Source organism: Artibeus jamaicensis, unplaced genomic scaffold (genome assembly GCF_021234435.1).
Source record: "Artibeus jamaicensis isolate MK-2021 breed Jamaican fruit bat unplaced genomic scaffold, CSHL_Jam_final contig_548, whole genome shotgun sequence".
Taxonomy (NCBI): domain Eukaryota; kingdom Metazoa; phylum Chordata; class Mammalia; order Chiroptera; family Phyllostomidae; genus Artibeus; species Artibeus jamaicensis.
Genome location: NW_026521883.1, coordinates 5,565,559 through 5,581,447, shown reverse-complemented (window position 1 = coordinate 5,581,447; position 15,889 = coordinate 5,565,559). Strand labels below are relative to the sequence as shown.

Here is a 15,889-nt window from a genome sequence, read left to right as displayed (position 1 = left end):
CCGTGATACCCCGCACACACACACACACACACACACACACACACACACACGGCGAATGAATTCAAAGCTCAGGCCCTGTGTCCATACTTGTGCTTGTCTCCACCCTTCTTGGCCACAGTCCTTCTTTGCTGAGAGATTCTTCACCCTGTTTGACTCGGACGGAAGTGGCACCATCACCCTCCAGGAGCTGCAGGAAGGACTGACCCTGCTCATTCATGGCAGCCCCATGGACAAACTCAAGTTCCTCTTCCAGGTGTATGATGTCGATGGTAAGGGCTCTTTGTAGGGAAAGGGGGCACTCAGTGGAAGGGGGCAAAGGGAATCAGCCTGTCCCTGTGCTGTGACCAACACAGGGCAGTTTCCCTCAGATGAGGCTGTTGTGTCTCCCTCCCCCCATCTTTCCGTCTGGTCCCTGCCTCCCACATAAGGGGGGTGGAGGAGAAGGAAAGACTCTGGCCCAGGACATAAATGCCCTTGATTCAGTTCACTAGAAACTAGAACTTTCCTTTGTCTTTTTCTGTGTTTGAAAAAAAAAAAAAACTGTTGCTTTTTTCTTATAATAATTATACAAGCCTGTTATGAACATTATGGACAATACAAAATGGCTTAAAGAAGAAAGCAAAAATTACCCATAATCTTTTTCTGCACTGTCTTCTGATTACACACATATGTACCACACACATATTTTTTTTTCACACACACATTTTTAAACAAAACAGGGTTACACTATACATGCTGCCTTCTTCACTAAATGATCCGAACATTTGTTCATGAGAGACTGTAAAGCTTTATAATATTATAATGTAAAGATACACAACATTAAATTTATCACCTAAACCATTGTAAGCGTACAGGTCAACAGCATTCAGCCATCACCACCGTCCATCTCCAGAACTTGTCGGTTTTCCAAACTGAAACGCTGGAATACATTTATCAGTCATGGCAGGGAGAGTTCTCACTCTGCATTATAAAAAGGACAGCCAGGAAATGAAATTAAATGGAAAATTTTAACAGGCTGTTTAAAGTATTTTCTTAAAGAGACTTCCTCCATGACCAGTGATCTGGAATGGCCTCCTGGTCACTCATCCAGAAGCAATTCTTCAAGTAATTGATGAACGTGCCTTCTACTTTTGGAAGTGAACCACCTTTTTCTACACTTACACTTTTGCTTTAATATCTTCTACAGAATCAGGCCCTTTTGGTGTCTTTGGAGTTTTTTCCTGAATTTTGAAGGATTCTTGACTTTTTGATCTTAGTGTGGATGGTTTTGAGTCTTTTCCATTCTAGTTTGATTTTTGTGCTTTTTTGGCTGGAGTATCTCATGTAGGTTCCTTTATTGGAGCTTTTTCATCAGTTTTCTCATCCTCAAAATCATCATCGTCTTCTTCATCATCGTGGTCTTCACCATCTTCATAAGCAGCAATTTTAATTTTTTTCTGTGGAAGCTGGCTACCACTTCCAGGGGCAAAACGCTTCCCAGACACACTTAGGAGTTTCATGTCCTCCTCCTCTTCATCTTCCTCCATAGCTACTAAGTGCTGTACTGTGCACAGGCCCCGGACCACACTTCGACCAAGACCACAGGCGGTGTTATTCTGAAGTCACCAAGGGAAACCATTGGCCGTACAGGCATTTCAGAGCGACCTGTACTACTTTAATTGGACTGCCTTCACAACTCACGGCCTCTGCTACAACAGTGTGCGGTTCATCCTTTGCACCAGCCCCTAAACTGACTGTTCATAAAGATAATTGATGCTCATTTTCACCATTATCCACCTTCAAGTGATAATCTTTGTTAGCTTTGCGTTCACAACTGGAAGGACAGCTCTGGGGCTGCAGAGGGCTCATGTCCATGTCCATCACATCTTCCATGGGGTGGCAGCATGCACTTAGGTGGGAGAGAAGGCAGACAGAGATAAATGACTTCTGTTCTTCAGAGCAAACATGCAGGACAGAATCATACCCTATTTTTTTTTTAATAATAATAGCCATCCTAATAGGTATGAAGCGGTAACTCAATGTAGTTACAGCATCAGTTTTGTGGCTGTGTCATATTCTACCGTATGCGTGTGATCCTATGCTCCATATGGCATAGCATAGTAGTAAAGATCTCTGACCCCGAGGCCAGGTTACTTAGGTTCAAATCTCAGATCCACCAGTTACATACTCATGAGGTTGATCTGAGGTGTAAATTAGTTAACTTATCTAAACTCAGAACAGTGCCTAGCACAGGATATGCTCTCTATAGGTGTCAGCTGTTACTTATCATTATTTACTCAAGCCCTATTACGAAAATGGAGAATTCCATTCTACATTACGAATGATACTGCAGTACACATCCTGCGATTTCCATCTTTGGTGACTTTGTAGCTTAAAGGGTTTCTGAAGGCCTGGAATCATCAGGACAAAGGAGGCTGAAATGGGAAAGAGGCACCCAATGAGACCGGAATGTTGAGTGAAGCCAGACTATGCTGGCCCCGGAAGCCATGGTTTGAAGTCTCAGTACAATGAGCAACGGGGAGCCATCAGAGACTGTTGAGCAGAGGACTCACAAGGCTGGATTTCCATCGTAAGAAGCTCAACCTACCCACAGACTTGCAAGTGGGCAAGGCCCTCTGGCCTGTGAGGTTTCTTCTGCTCCCATTCCCACCTGACTCAGTCTAGCCACACCTTATTCCTGGAACCTACTCCCCAAGTTGACCTGCCTGCCCACCCCGTGGGCAGTTGGCTGTGCTGCTTCCTGGGATTCTCCTCAGACCCCACTGCAGTCATCATGGGACCCTCTTCACTGACTGCGTCCTGACCACCAAGCACTGGTCACATGTGGGATTTTTTGACAACCTCAGATGGAGAGATTGGCTGAAACAGAAGGAAGCAACACACTCCTCCTCTTGCAGATGAGGTGGGCAGGAAGACATGGCAGGGCAGGTGTAAGGAGGTTCGTAGTTTTACAATAAGATCCAGAGAGCATTGCCTTCCAATGGCTCCCATTTTCAGTGAGAGCTCAGGAGGGGTTGATTGGATGGGCATGGAGGTGAGAAGTGGTCCTTGCTGATATTAGGAGTGACCTTACCAGAAAAGCAGGAGAGGACTGCTGGGCAAGTTGCAGATCTTGCCATGGCTGGGGATCAAACAATCCCTGTCCTCTTGAGTGATTTTTTTTGAGCAATGCTCACTTAGCTTCCCTGGTGCAAGAAAGGAGAAAACAGATAGTTGTATTCACCCTGGTGTGGGATATTTTTAGGGTCAGTGAAATAGAAGAACAGATGAGTAAGGAAGAAGAATGTATACATGGTAATAATTGTGAAGGAGGACTCTGGATTTGCAAATGGCTAAGGAGAGAATAGAACTGGATGGATGAGAGGGTATGAAGGGGAGGGACTGGAGCTCTGGATGCAGTCTGAAACCTGTTGCATGGATGCTCTTGACTTGGAAAGTGGAGGAGAGGAGGTGTGGTGCAGAGGGATGTTAGACTCTGCTCTGTAACATGATTACACACTTTTGCTTTGGCCCCAGTGATGATCACAGCCAATAAGACTTTTCATTTATACGCAGCTACCTCCTTTTAGATACTGTGTTAAGTACTTTATAATTAAATCACTCATCCTTGAACATAATTAATTCTGAAAGGGAGGATTTATTACCCCCCCCCTTTCAAAATAACAATCACTACCCTAAAGGACTTACAGCTCACTATCACACAGGTAGAAAGGGGCAGAAGCATGTTACTGCATGTGTGTCTATATCCAAAGCTGGCCAAAAATTGCTAATTGAGGGTCCTGCTGTTTTGAAGAATAAAAATATATATGGAAAAAAATGCCCAAAATCTCATCTTAGTTGATAGTTTTGGCTTCCTTTTTACATCACTTCACTCGTGTTCACATAAGGCCACATGCTGAATTGAGTACCCAGCCATGGCCTCTCAGGGGATGAGCAGAGCCTTCCACAAGTTGGGGAACAACAAGGACCGCACCCCTCACTATCACCTCATACAATTTGCTTCTGGATAGTTGAGACTCTGAGCACAAGGCTCCTTGTAGGTTAAGCAAACAGGTACATCTTTTGTACAGCTGGTCTTGGACACTGAGTGGTACTTAAAGAGGAGGCTGCAGATCCTGCAGCCAGGCGTGCATCAAAGCCGAGGAGTCTCCATGCTTGGGGAGGGGTTTATCCCTGTTGAGCTTGACACTAGGAAGCCATGGAGGGTGTGTGAGCTGAGAGCGACACATGTCTTTTGTTTGGTCTATACCTGGAAGACAGATTGGTTGGCAGGAACTTTGAGGGGATGAATAGGAAAAGGTCACCACTCTATTCCATGACTGAACAGGGCAGGGGTGTCTGCAGGTCAGAGTGGGGTCCTGGAGCAGGTGCCCACTTGGCTTCATCCTCTCTTGTGACAGGCAATGGCTCCATCGACCCGGACGAGCTGCGCACAGTTCTTCAGTCGTGCCTGCAGGAGAGCTCCATCTCCCTGTCGGATGAGAAGCTAGACCAGCTAACGCTGGTGCTCTTTGAGTCTGCAGACAAGGACTGCAGTGGCGACATCACCTTCGAGGAGCTCCGAGATGAGCTGCTGCGCTTCCCTGGGGTCATGGAGAACCTGACTATCAGGTATGGCCCTGTCTCTGGCACCGCACCTGTTGGTTTTGGACTCCAGGTAGGATGAGTGGCCTGAACTCCCCTGCGATTCCCTGCGATCTCTCAGCCCCACCTAGCCCCGCCCCAAGTCAGTTTAGCCCAGCAGAGACCAGCCTGCCTCACTCCGCCCTAATCCAACCCAGCCCAGTCTTGCCCACTTTTCCACAGAGGACAGCTATAGTCATGCCTCCATTTTCTACTGTCTTTTTAGAATCAACTCGCAGCATTAAGCATCTACTATGTGCTGGACATTTTACAATTATAGCAGTGCATTTTATAGCACTGGTATACTTATAAAAGGAAATTAAAGTTATTTCACCTGAAGTGACATACCTACTAGGATCATACAAGTAATTAGCAAAGGCAGTAAATACTCAACTCAGCTGAGCAGCTGCTGTGTACCAGGCACTGTTCTGAATAAGGGGATTGTCCCAGTGGGGCTGCATTCTGGAGGGAGAGACACATAATTTACACCGATAAACGAATACATAAAGTAGAGAAGTACAAATGTAAAAAGGGCTGTGGAGAAATAATGTAAATAGGATGTAACAGAGCCAAGTTTCTCCCAAGCTCTGAATAGTGCCGGTTTTATAGTTTATTCTTTTGGTGTATTATTAGCTTTCTTGTGGGTTAGTTAACACAGAACATTTCCGATTCTTTCATCCTTTTCAATTCCTGGCTTTTGTTTTTGTTTTTGTTTTTGTTTTTGTTTTTTTTTCAATTGGGAAGTAAGGAGAGGTAGTAGAAATAGTAATGGAAATAGTCACAGATGTGGCATCAGATAGACCGGAGTTCCAACCCAGATTTACCTAACTGTGTGACCGTAAACAGATCTCTTGTCCTTTGATTCCTACTGCAAAAGGAGGCTGGCCCGCTTGCCGCAAGGCTCCAGAGAGTCAGTGGGCTGCGGTGGGCTGCGGTGGGCTTCCCATCACAACCCACTTGGATTCCTCCCCTCCCCAGCTGGTCCCACCACATCCTTTTTTCCGCAGTGCTGCCCACTGGCTGACACCCCCCACCACCCAGCAGCGCCTTCACCGTCCTCGCCCCCTGACTTCCGCCTACTGGCACAATCACCGCAGCCAGGTCCTCTGCCTGGTGATCTACGCAGGCCTCCACGTGCTGCTCTTCACACTGGCAGCTAGTGCACACCGGGACTTCGGCATCAGCGTCATGGTGGCCAAGGGCTGTGGCCAATGCCTCAACTTCGACTGCAGCTTCATTGTGGTAGGGATCCGAGGCACGATGCAGGGAGGCGGGCAGGGGGATTGATGTAGGCTCCTCATAGACTAAACAACCCGCACGTGGACACCTGGAGTGCCAGGGCAGGATGGCATCTTAGAAATCAGGGTCAATACTCCATGGTGGAGACTGAGGCCCAGACAGGGGCAGTGACTTGTCCATACTCATACAACCCACAAATGACATAGTGGGCATTTTTGTGTCCTTTACTGCGTACCAATCAGTGTGCTAAGTACTTTTCATTTGATCTTCACAAGAAAATTATGGTGGATCTGGAGGAGGTGGAACTAGATCCAGGGCACAGCTTCAACCAGAGAGCACCTTTCAAGAGCCTTGCCTGCCAGACTAAGGAGTCAATGTGATCGATCCTCTTGGCCAGGGAGTGAGGTCTCCAAATGTTTTTGCACACTACTACACTTAAAACAAAAGACCCTTCCAATAACCCCGTATATTCTCACTTACTTATAATTATATACATGCCTATTATCATTAGTCAATAGAATTATGATGCAATATAACAATAAGGCAAGGTTCATTTTTTTTAAGTTATATTTTATTGTTTATGCTATTACAATTGCCCCAATTTCTCCCCCCTTGCCTCCTCTCCATACAGCACCCCCACTTCAGACAATCCTCACACCATTGTCCATGTCCATGGGTCATGCATATATGTTTCTTGATTACACTATTCCCTATACTGTACTTTACATCCCCATGACTATTCCATAACCACCAATTTGTACTTCTTATCCCTTCACCTTTTCATCCATCTCCCCATCCTACCTCCCACCTGGCAACCATCAAAGCATTCTCTGCATCTGATTCTGTTTCTGTTCTGCTTGTTCGTTTATTTTGTTAGATTCAATTGTTGATAGATTTGTATTTATTGCCATTTTATCACTCATATTTTTTTTCTTCTTCTAAAAGAAGACCTTTTAACATTTCATATAATACTGGTTTGGTGATGATGAACTACTTTAGCTTTCTCTTGTCTGGGAAGCTCTTTACCTGTCCTTTGATTCTAAATTATAGCATCTTTGGGTAGAGTAATGTTGGTTGTAGATTCTTGCTTTTCATCACTTTGAATGTTTATTGCCAATTTCTTCTAGCCTGCAAAGATTCTTTTGAGAAATCAGATGACAGTCTTATGGGGGCTCCCTTGTAGATAACTAACCGATTTTCCCTTGCTGCTTTTAAGATTCTCTCTTTATCTTTAACACTGGCATTTTCATTATGGTGTGTCTTGGTGTGGGCCTCTTTGAGTTCAACCTGTTTGGGATTCTGTGCTTCCTGGACTTGTCTATTTCCTTCACCAATTTAGGGAAGTTTTCTGCCATTATTTTTCAAACAGATTTCCAATTTCTGCTCTCTCTCTTCTTCCATCACCCCACATGATGTGAATGTTGGTGCATTTGACGTTGTCCCAGAAGGTCCGTATACTGTCCTCATTTATTTTTTTGGACTCTTTTTTGTTTTTGCTGTTCTGACTGGTTTTTTGCTTCCTTATATTCTATATCACTAATCTGATTCTCAGCTTCATCCACTCTACTGTTCATTTCCTGTTAATTGTTTTTTATTTCAATTATTGCATCATTCATTTCTGGCTGGATATTTTTTATGCTGTTGAGGTTTTCACTAAGTTCATTGAGCTTCCTTATAACCAGTGTTTTGAACTCTGCATTTATTAGATTGCTTGTCTCCATTTTTTTAGTTTTTTTGTTCTGGAATTTTTATCTGTTTTTTCATTTGGACCATGTTTCTTTGTCTCCTAAATTTGCCAGCCTACTTGTGTTTCTATATATTAGGTAGAGCTGACATGCCTCCCAGATAGAGTGGCCTAAGGTGTTAGGTGTCCTGTAGGGTCCAGTGGCACATCCTCCCCTATTATCCAAGCTGGGTTCTCAAGGTGCCTACCTTTGTGGGCTATGTATACCTTCCTATTATAGTTGAGCTTTGATTGCTGTTGGCACATTCAAGATGAACCACATCCTATGTTCTGTCTGGGGTCATACAGCATAAGCTACAAAACAATCTGTAGATGGCTGCTACTTGTGCTGGGCTTGGAGGTGCCCAGGTGAGGCCAAGCTGTGAACCAAGGCCAGATGCTGCTACTCCTGGGTCTGGTGCATCTTAGCACCTGAATCCAGATTCTGCTTGTTTGAGAGAATTTAGGAAAATCTGAAGCCTAAAAAGGAAGTATGGCCTCTGCCAGCATTTCTGTCTGGGAGAGGGCTGCCCTCCAGCTCTCAACCTGATGCCAGACAACTCACTTCCTGCCCATGTATCTCTGATGCCTTTCAATCCGCCCCTGCACTGGAGCTCAGAGGGAGCGAGTCCAAGTAAGTCTGTGTGTGAGCCCTTTAAGATGAACCGCCTGGGACTCGATAAGTTTCTGTCTTCCACAGCCTCAAACCCCACTGATTTTTACAGGTAGAAATTATGGAGACTTACCTTTCTTACACTGGAACCCTGGGCTGGGGGGCCTGGTGTGGGGATGGGATCCGTGGCTCCTGAGATATCCCTCCTGGCTTTTATCTGCCACGTGTGGGTGTGGGACCAGCCTGTTGTTTGTGTGGAAAGGCAAGTTATGTTTACCTACACAGACATCTGTCCTAAGTGGGGTGTCTGAGGATGGCTGGCCCACCAAAATTCCAACCTATGGTTGTGGATCAAGATCTCTGGTTGCAAGAGTACCTGCACTGGCCCTCTTCCCTGAAAGAAGTAGCTGAGGGCCTAATCTGGCCAGCATGAACTCTGCCACCAGGAGCAGGGCCACTCCACCACCAGCCCAGTCAGTGTACACTCACTCCTGCCACCCACTGCCTGCGCCCTGGCCTTGGCCCAACCCCAGGCTTAATTTTTTTACAAAGTAGAAAGCCAAAGAGACTTTTTAAAAAATTATTTATTTAGAGGGGAAGGGAGGAGAAGGAGAAAAAAAGAAACATCAGTGTGTGAGAGAAACATCGATTGGTTGCCTCTCACACACACCCCAACAGGGGACCAGGCCAGCAACCCAGGCATGAGCTCTGACTGGGAATTGAACTGGTGATGTTCCACTTTGCTGGACGATACTGAACCAACTGAACCACACTATTCAGAGCAGCCAAGGTTCATTTTTAATGGTCAGGAATGTACATCTCCAGTACAAACATTCTTCTTTTTTTTCTTTTTTCAAAGATTTTATTTATTTATTTTAGACAGAGGGGAAGGGAGGGCAGAAGGAGAGAAACATCAATGTGTGGTTTCCTCTTGCACGTCCCTGACTGGGGACCTGGTCTACAACCCTGGCTTGTGCTCTGACCAGGAATCAAGCCAGCAACCCTTTGGTTTGCAGGCAGCACCCAATCCACTGAGCCACACCAGCCAGGGCCAAACACTCCTCTTGGTAATATCAGCTTCTTATTAGAGTGGATTGTAATTTTAACCTCATAACTGGGACAAAGAGTTCCTATCGAGGGTGGGAGATTCATGATTCATTTTCTCGGTAACTTGCTATTGCATTATCAACACTGTTTTCAATCTTCGTTTTCTTTGCAGTGAATCTTTTTAAGCTACTTGTCACTTCTATGAAGAGTAGTTATCTTAAAGTTAAAAATAGATAATGTAATCTGCAAGTCCACATATCTAGGTGCAATTGAGCAAGTGAGGGAGCCCTTGTCAAAAGTCCCTTGGAAACCAAGTCTTTCCCCAGGACACCTTGAGAGCCACATGTGACATGCGCCCATCTAACATACAGACTGAAAGAGCACCACGTCAACCTAGATATTCAGTGTTAGTAAAGCCATATGTGCTTCTCATGGGTTTAGATTAAAGTAATACCAGTAAGCATTCTGTAACATTTTTTCTTCACACCCCTGGGGTCTTAGAGACCACAGCTATAGACCCAGAAGAGCACAGAAGGCTTGGGGGCAGGGTGGATGGTGATGGGGCCCCTTCAGGAAGCACAGCTAGGTCAGAGGGAGGCAGGGAGATAACTGCCGGAGAAGGAGGACAAAGCAGAGAGAGAGCCAGGTGGCTTTCCACCCGTTGTACCTGCCAGGTACTGATGCTCAGGCGCTGCCTCACATGGCTGAGGACCACGTGGCTGGCTCAAGTCCTGCCACTGGACCAGAACATCCAGTTCCACCAGCTTATGGGCTACGTGGTGGTCGGACTCTCCATCGTACACACTGTGGCCCATGTTGTGAATTTTGGTGAGTAGCCTGGGGCTTGGGGATGGTGGGACTGAGTCTTTCACAGATCACTTAGTTATCCAGCCCCCATGTGTCCTGCCTGCCCAGTGGGTGAAGAAGTGTTGCCCTTGATAACCAGAACTCTGGACAAAAGTCCCTGCTTGCCTGGGTATATGATGGGGAGACTTAGAGACACAAAGGGAAGGTTAAATGGGAAGATCTTGTCTTGTGCTTGTCTCCAGCACTCAAGGCTCAGTCTGAGTCCAGCCCCTTCCAGTTTTGGGAACTGCTGCTCACCACAAGGCCTGGCATTGGCTGGGTCCACGGCTTGGCCTCACCGACCGGTGTGGCTCTCCTACTGCTGCTGCTCCTCATGTTCGCCTGCTCCAGCTCCTGCATCCGCAGGAACGGTCACTTTGAGGTGCGCAGTCCTTGCTCCTTTGCCTCTCCTAGGCTGGGCTCCCACCCTCATTTCGTGGCATGTGCCCTCTAACTTACTCCAGAGTCCAGGAAGGTTCCCAGCCAGCATGCATATTATGTGCATGTGATTTGAGTTCTGCCATTGGGCTATGGCTGATGTCTGCCACATGCAAATATTTTGCTCTAGAAGACTCTCTGGCTCATTCCCTTGACCTAATTGGATTAAACTGGGCTCAAAATGGCATAGGGAGGGGAAGGAACATAGGCCCCCGAGGTCCTAATCCCCACCCCACTATTTTCAGGCCAGTCAGCTTCCTCATCTGTAAAATTAAGCTGTACTCTTCTACCTTTGAAGTTTTTTTAGGAATCAAGTGAGATAATATATGTGAAGCCAGTAACTACCTACCTGGAACACAGGTGCCCCAAAATGTTATAATAGTTTCATTTTTGCTTCCTTCTCTCTAACCTCCTCAAGACACAGGAGGTCACAGACGATTTAGTTTGGAGACCCTGGCTGTCCCCTGGACTGATCTTGTCACCTCAGAGATAGACATATACAGAGCACCCACTTAGGGCCAGCGACAATCCTTTCAAGTAGGAATCAGCATCCTCACTCAACTGAGGAGGAATCTAAAGCTCAGAAAAGTCATTTACTAGGCCACGTCTCAAGCTAGCCGCAGGGCACATGCTAAACCTCAGTGCTCAGCTCTCTTCCCTTCCCAGAAAACCACTGCTGTCTCTTCTTTCTTTCCCCTGAGAAAGGGTCAGTGTGACGAGACATTACTGTTAATGAGCCCTTTGGGGTGCCCTACTCTGCTCAGAACATCTCCAGGGGAATGTTCCAGATGTTTGCCTGCTGGCACCAGGAATCTTGCCTTCTAGGCTCCCTGGGCCAGGCCCCCAGAACAAAGAAGCAAGGGAGCTTCCCACGCCCAGCCTTTTACTCAGCCAGGTGACCAGGAGAGGGAGTGTATGTCCAAACCTCTGGGCACCATCCTGGCTTTAAGGATGACCCAGAGCCCTGGCTCTGTTCCACCCCAGGCTTTGAACCCCAGCAACTGTGTCCCCCATCCCCACAGGTGTTCTACTGGACCCACCTGTCCTACCTCCCCATGTGGATCCTGCTCATCCTACATGGGCCCAACTTCTGGAAGTGGCTGCTGGTCCCTGGCATCGTGTTCTTCCTGGAGAAGGCCATCGGGCTGGTAGTGTCCCGCATGGCAGCCCTGAGCATCGTGGAAGTCAGTCTCCTTCCCTCCAAGGTGCAAAAATGGCCTCTGAGGCCAAGGGGAGATGCAGGTGGTGGTAGGGTGCAGCGGCTCGATGCCCTGTTCTACCCCTAAGGAAATAGGAGCCCCAGCGCAGTGGAGAGGACAAGCAAAGTGCATGACCCAGTCCAGCCCTTCAGGAGTGACACTGTAGGAAGGAGAATGACAGGATACCACTAAAGGCCAGGCCTGCATAGAACATGCTCAGGCAGCATATATTAAGTGCCTATACGGTGGGAGGCCCTGCACTAGGTGGCAGAGACACACTGAGAGCTCAGGCACTGTCTTGCTCTTCACAGGTCCAGAGGCTAGCAGGGAATCGGCCCTTTCACTGTAGTGCAGGGCTGCGCTGGTGAGAGAAGTCGAGTTCCAGGAGGCATCACACTCGTTGTCTTGGAGACGTCAGAGGAGACTTCTGAATGAAGGGGGAGATGCCATATCAGGGTTTCAAGAGATGTGGAGGAGTTTGATGGATAGACAAGACAGGGAAGGGTATCGCTGCAGGCCTGGGCAGGGCCTGGTGGTGAATGGAGCCTCACTTGCAGGCCCCAGGGAACCCTGGACCAGGCAGGGGTATTAAGCTGCTTTATATTCCAGACAGATTTTTTCAGTTTCTCTGTGGAAGGTGGCTTGGAGAGGATCGTTAGGGAAGCTGTTGCACATATGCAGATGAGAACTCATAAGGGCCTTAACCCTGAACTTAGGTAGTGGCTTTGATGTGGGGAGGGGAGCCTATCACAGTAAGACTCAAAAGGTAACTGGATGCATTTTAGGGTAGAGAAAGGAGGCTAGGACATCTGCCAGGTAGTTGGGGAATGACTGGGGCCATTTATGGAGAAAGGGAAGACAGCGCTGGGTGGGCAGGGCTCTGGACAACTGGAGTGGGAGGACATGGAAGTTAATAATGAGGCTGTGGTTTATGTTCAGGATTCGAATTCTATGGTTTCCTAGCTGATGGTCTTGAGCAAGCTATTTAACTTCTTTGAGCCTCAGCTTTTCATGCAGAAAGTGGAGAAAGTATAACATTAATCTCAAAGGGTTACTGTAAGGACTAAAGATAGCACTTAAAGTGCTGCACACAGTAAGTGCTCAATAAACTGATGCTATCACCCGGGAGGGTGTTATTATTGTAGGGGAGATGACCGTCAGTGGTTTCAGTGCTGGCCGAGTGCTACAGAAGTACCAAGAAAGGAGCTAGAATAGTGAGGGAGGGCTTCACAGAGGCGGGGGCCCACTAAAAAGCAGCATTTACACCATAAAAAAATAGAATCAAGCTATAAACCCCTTCCTGACTCCTCCCTTCTCTGATAGTTGTCTTGCCCTGGTTGGCAGATATGTTCAAGGGTGGCCCCCACTCAAAGGCACAGAAGGGTCTCATGTCTGAGCTGGCCTGGTTTATGGTGGAAGATAGCCGGGCCTCTGCCCTCTGGTCTCCGGGCCCCGGACAGCTTTGGATCTGCACAAAAGATGCTGATTTCCTTCTTTCCTCAGGTGACTCATCTCCTCATCGAGAGGCCCCCTCTTTTCAACTACAGGCCTGGGGACTATTTGTATCTGAACATTCCCACCATTGCTCGCTATGAGTGGCACCCCTTCACCATCAGCAGTGCTCCAGAGCAGAAAGGTATGCTAAGTCGTCCAGTCATTGAGGCATTTGCTGAGTTCTTCTGTGTGCTAAGCACAGGCTTGGAGCCAGGCACACAGAGGTGAACAGAACTAGAGGTGCAAAGTTGACCTCCAAAAAATCCCTCTGAAACAAGGAGGCAGATGGGCAGACGCTCACTGAATGGTGTGGTCAGGGCTGACCAGATACTGTGAGGGTAGCAAGGGAGGGCCTGGCATGGTGGGATAAGTGGGCCAGGCTTCATAGACACATGGCATTGCAGCTGAACTTTGAAAGGTTAGTAGGAGTTTAGTAGGCAGGGAAGGAGATGCAGGAGGAGGCAGAGGGAGGACCAGAGGCAAAAGCATGAAAAACTGGAAGCGTGGAACATCCAGTGTTGTTAGAGCTAAGAGGGGAGGGACAGAGAGAGAGAGTGGGAGGACAGGAGAGAGGGTCAGAAAAGTGATGAAAGGCAGTGGCTGGAAAAGCCGGTTAGAGCTCGTGTGAGACCAGGAGGATTTTGAATGCAGATTTAGAAGCTGGGTGGCGCAGGCAGTTGGCAGCCCATGAATGTCTTAAGTGGCCAGCACACAGGAAGGGGTACCTGGATACTTTCCAGGTACTTGTCACAGGGGGTCTGTGACAAGAAGCCAGGCTTTCCCGCTCCCTGTGGGCAAGAGCCCAGCGGAGCCCCCGGGCAACAGACTCCCTCTCACCCTCCGCCGTCTGTCCTACACTACTCCCAGTTCTCTGCGGGTCCTCAGCACCCACAGAACTGCCCAGCCGAACCCCCTTGGCCCAGCTGTCCTCTGACCCCCACCATGCCTGTGCCTTCCCTCTGGTCCTGGGCTGTTGTTGGAACCAGCACCCGGACCTCTGCCCTCCTGGCCAGGCCAGAGATTGGCCTTCCCACCTCAGGTGGTGCTTCTGTCAGGAGAGACTTGGCAAGGCAGGTCACAATGAGACCCTTGCTTGGCTTCATGAAGGGTAAAGGAGTTCTCTGACAGATCCCCTTAAGAGGTAGCTTCACTTAGGATGCCTCCTAGCCGGGGCTCAGCAGGACCCATCTCCCACAGCTCAGGGTGCAGACCCAAGGCCAAGGCCACTCAGACTGCACACCACCTGCCCTGGAATATCCTGGTTGGTGGCCTGGACATACAATGAGACAAACATAGGGATAAGGGTTGAAGAGGGTGAGTTGTTTTCTTTCTATTTTTCTTCCCTTTCTGGTTTTTAAAATATATTTTATTGATTATGCTATTACAGTTGTCCCATTTTCCCCCTTCATTCCCCTCCACCCTGAACACTCCCTCCCACCTACATTCCTCCCCTTTAGTTCATGTCCATGTGTCATAAGTTCTTTAGCTTCTACATTTCCCGTACTATTCTTGCCCTCCCCCTGTCTATTTTCTACCTTCAGTCTATGCTACTTATTCTCTGTACCTTCTCCCCCCTTCTCCTCTTCCCACTGCCCTGTTGCTAACCCTCCATGCAGTCTCCATTTCTGTGGTTCTGTTCCTGTTCTAGTTGTTTGCTTAATTTACTTTTGTTTTAGGTGTGGTTGTTAATAACTGTGAATTTGCTGTTTTTTTACTGTTCATATTGTTCATATTTTTGATCTTCTTTTTCTTAGATAAGTTCCTTTAACATTTTATATAATAAGGGCTTGGTGATGATGAACTCCTTTAACTTCACCTTATCTGAGAAGCGCTTTATCTGCCCTTCCATTCTAAATAAAAGCTTTGCTGGGTAGAGCAATCTTAGATGTAGATCCTTGCCTTTCATGACTTGGAATACTTCTTTCCAGCCCCTTCTTGCCTGTAAGGTCTCTTTTGAGAAATCCGCTGACAGTCTGATGGGAACTCCTTTGTAGGTGACTGTCGCCTTATCTCTTGCTGCTTCCGGGATTCTCTTTTTCATTTTAATCTTGGTTAATGTAATTATGATGTGCCTTGTTGTGTTCCTCCTTGGGTCCAACTTCTTTGGGATTCTCTAAGCTTCCTGGAAGTCTGTTGCCTTTGCCAGATTGGGGGAGTTCTCCTTTATTATTTGTTCAAATAACTTTTCCACTTGTTGCTGTTCCTCTTCCCCTTCTGGTACCCCTATAATTCGAATGTTGGAACATTTTTAAAGATGTCCTGGAGGTTCCTAAGCCTCTCCTCATTTATTTGAATTCTTATTTCTTCATTATTTTCTGTTTGGTTGTTTCTTTCTTCCTTCTGGTCCACTCCCTTGATTTGAGTCTCAGTTTTCTTTCCATCACTATTGGTTTCCTGTGCATTTTCCTTCATTTCACTTATTGTAGCCTTCATTTTCTCATCTAATTTATGACTAAATTCAACCAGTTCTGTGAGCATCCTGATCACCAGTGCTTTGAACTGCGCATCTGTTAGGTCAGCTACCTCTTGGTCGCTTAGATGTATTGGCTCTGGGGCTTTGATCTGTTCTTCCGTTTGAGCCTTATCTGGTCATGCCTGTTATATATGAGGGGTGGAGCCTTAGGGGTTCACCAGGGTGGGGCAACCCAGTCACTGGGTTGTGACACT

The 15,889-nt window shown here is 47.2% G+C and overlaps 1 protein-coding gene and 1 pseudogene across 2 annotated transcripts in view; one reads left to right on the top strand and one right to left on the bottom strand.

Annotated features, from left to right (window-relative positions):
• The window catches only part of NOX5 (NADPH oxidase 5), a 38,257-nt gene that overhangs the window by 5,530 nt on the left and 16,838 nt on the right, over positions 1-15,889 (top strand). For both annotated transcript variants that reach the window (XM_053670111.1, XM_053670110.1), the window contains exons 4-10: positions 119-269; positions 4,401-4,611; positions 5,631-5,865; positions 9,920-10,073; positions 10,295-10,473; positions 11,552-11,734; positions 13,232-13,364. In XM_053670111.1, coding sequence (XP_053526086.1) covers positions 119-269; positions 4,401-4,611; positions 5,631-5,865; positions 9,920-10,073; positions 10,295-10,473; positions 11,552-11,734; positions 13,232-13,364 — 1,246 coding nt within the window. The remainder of the gene's footprint in view (positions 1-118; positions 270-4,400; positions 4,612-5,630; positions 5,866-9,919; positions 10,074-10,294; positions 10,474-11,551; positions 11,735-13,231; positions 13,365-15,889) is intronic.
• LOC119057062 (nucleophosmin-like) lies at positions 1,158-1,872 on the bottom strand (annotated as a pseudogene).